General features: G+C 33.2%; 1 protein-coding gene across 1 annotated transcript; it reads right to left on the bottom strand.

Annotated features, from left to right (window-relative positions):
- Nucleotides 1-254: 254 nt before the first annotated feature.
- On the bottom strand, nucleotides 255-1,215 carry LOC149624224 (uncharacterized). Its single transcript, XM_089852253.1, has 4 exons — nucleotides 855-1,215; nucleotides 737-781; nucleotides 350-658; nucleotides 255-304 (listed from the first exon to the last, which is right to left on the bottom strand). The coding sequence occupies exons 1-4, from the start codon at nucleotides 949-951 to the stop codon at nucleotides 255-257; spliced, it is 501 nt and encodes a 166-aa protein (XP_089708379.1). The 5' UTR covers nucleotides 952-1,215.
- Nucleotides 1,216-1,501: the final 286 nt, after the last annotated feature.

Genomic DNA, 1,501 nt, shown 5'->3' with positions numbered 1-1,501 from the left:
CATTGATTTTTAATGACAAAATGTTCAGTAAAAATTACTCTTGCATTTAGTTCCTTTCACAATTTCTAGACTTCATCTTCCGTCGCATGTTGTTTGCAATTGTTGCAATTAAGCTTGGAAGGAATTTAAAAGGTATTCTTTACAAATATCTCTGGCATCTGTTTAAAATATTAAAAAGTGTTTTCCATTTCTTCTTTCAAACTATTCTTCATACTATATTCTTCATTTGTGGTTAGTTTTGATACTGTTTCTAATCAATCATTTCGGAATGGTTTCTCTTCTAGCAGCAATGCCCGAATAACTTCTTTCGATTGAAACCAAGCATTGTTTATGTTAAGTGTCTAAGTACCTTTTGTAGCCATTGTAATAATGACTGTTTGCGTAGCTTTACATTCGGTACCAATTTTCGCTGTTTCAATACTAATTCTATCCATGCAGGGTGTCATGACTTTATCTACAAGCGCAGGGTTACCTTCAGTTGGTTTTGATTTAATTGCTGTTTCTCTTTCATTATCATCAGAAGCTTGAACATGTACTAGATTTATATCGTCATGTACTGTTAGTAAAATTTTAGAATTTGAGCTCTCTTCAAGCTCGTTATGTAAAATTGTTCCAAGAATTGGTACTGAATGTGGTTTAAGTAACATCCTTTTTCTCCCTTTAGTAACAATAACATCGTCGTCACTAAAATGTTTTGAACAAATAACGGAAACTTTGTTCGGTTTCCACTTTTTACCACGATTTGTAGCCAGAATCCACTTTTCAGTAAGATCATGATTACCTTTATGTTGGGAAAAACTTAGCCAAATTCCCCAGTCGCCCAAAAAGGCACTTTTTGTTAAGGTTTACAATACCTTTCTGAAATAAATGTAAACTGTAAGAACCATCTTGGGCTAGATTGTCACTACAATTTGAACATCCAAGAATGACGCATCGTTTATTGTATGGCATTGTAAATAGATTCTGAACACGTGCTTATTAGTTGCAACAGGTAGTTTAGTAAAGAAATTACTTAAAACGACTAAACTTATATTAAGATCAAGAATAAGGTTACAAATAGGACATTAATGCCGAAATTATACTGTTTGTCGTCCCTTCTAAGAGAGAGCCTGAACATGTTTTTCCTAGAGATGTCGCTTGAAACAGAACAAACTTCCTATACCGCCACTTTTAAAATTATTATTTGATTGTTTCCTGCAATTTATGGCGTTATCCGAGAAAAAAATAAAGGAATATTGCAAATTTAACTGTTATTCTTTGAATTTTCTTATTTTTTTTCCTTTAAAACCACGGAGAAAGGTCTATAAATGTATAAACTAAATTTACCGTATTGCCCGGTTTCATTAGCAGCGTTCAGCTAGGTGTACCATAAAGGCGCAAAATTACAATTCGGCATTAAACCGAGAACTTGGTAGTGATTGCTGAACGCACTTACACTTTTAAAACATTGAGACGAGAAGAAGTAAGGGAATTTAGCTTTATACTTATTGTCATGGAATAT

Source organism: Phalangium opilio, unplaced genomic scaffold (assembly GCF_054372755.1).
Source record: "Phalangium opilio isolate 3A_F unplaced genomic scaffold, DU_Popi_V2 ptg000106l_1, whole genome shotgun sequence".
NCBI lineage: Eukaryota > Metazoa > Arthropoda > Arachnida > Opiliones > Phalangiidae > Phalangium > Phalangium opilio.
The sequence above is the reverse complement of the archived record's forward strand: the minus strand, read 5'-3'. Positions and strand labels throughout refer to the sequence as shown.

Coding starts and splice junctions, on each gene's coding strand:
- LOC149624224 (XM_089852253.1), bottom strand. CDS start 951: ATGCCATACAATAAACGATGCGTCATTCTTGGATGTTCAAATTGTAGT. Junction 782..854: donor TTTACATTTATTTCAGAAAG/GTATTGTAAACC, acceptor CCCAACATAAAG/GTAATCATGATCTTACTGAA. Junction 305..349: donor TATTACAATGGCTACAAAAG/GTACTTAGACAC, acceptor TTCAATCGAAAG/AAGTTATTCGGGCATTGCTG.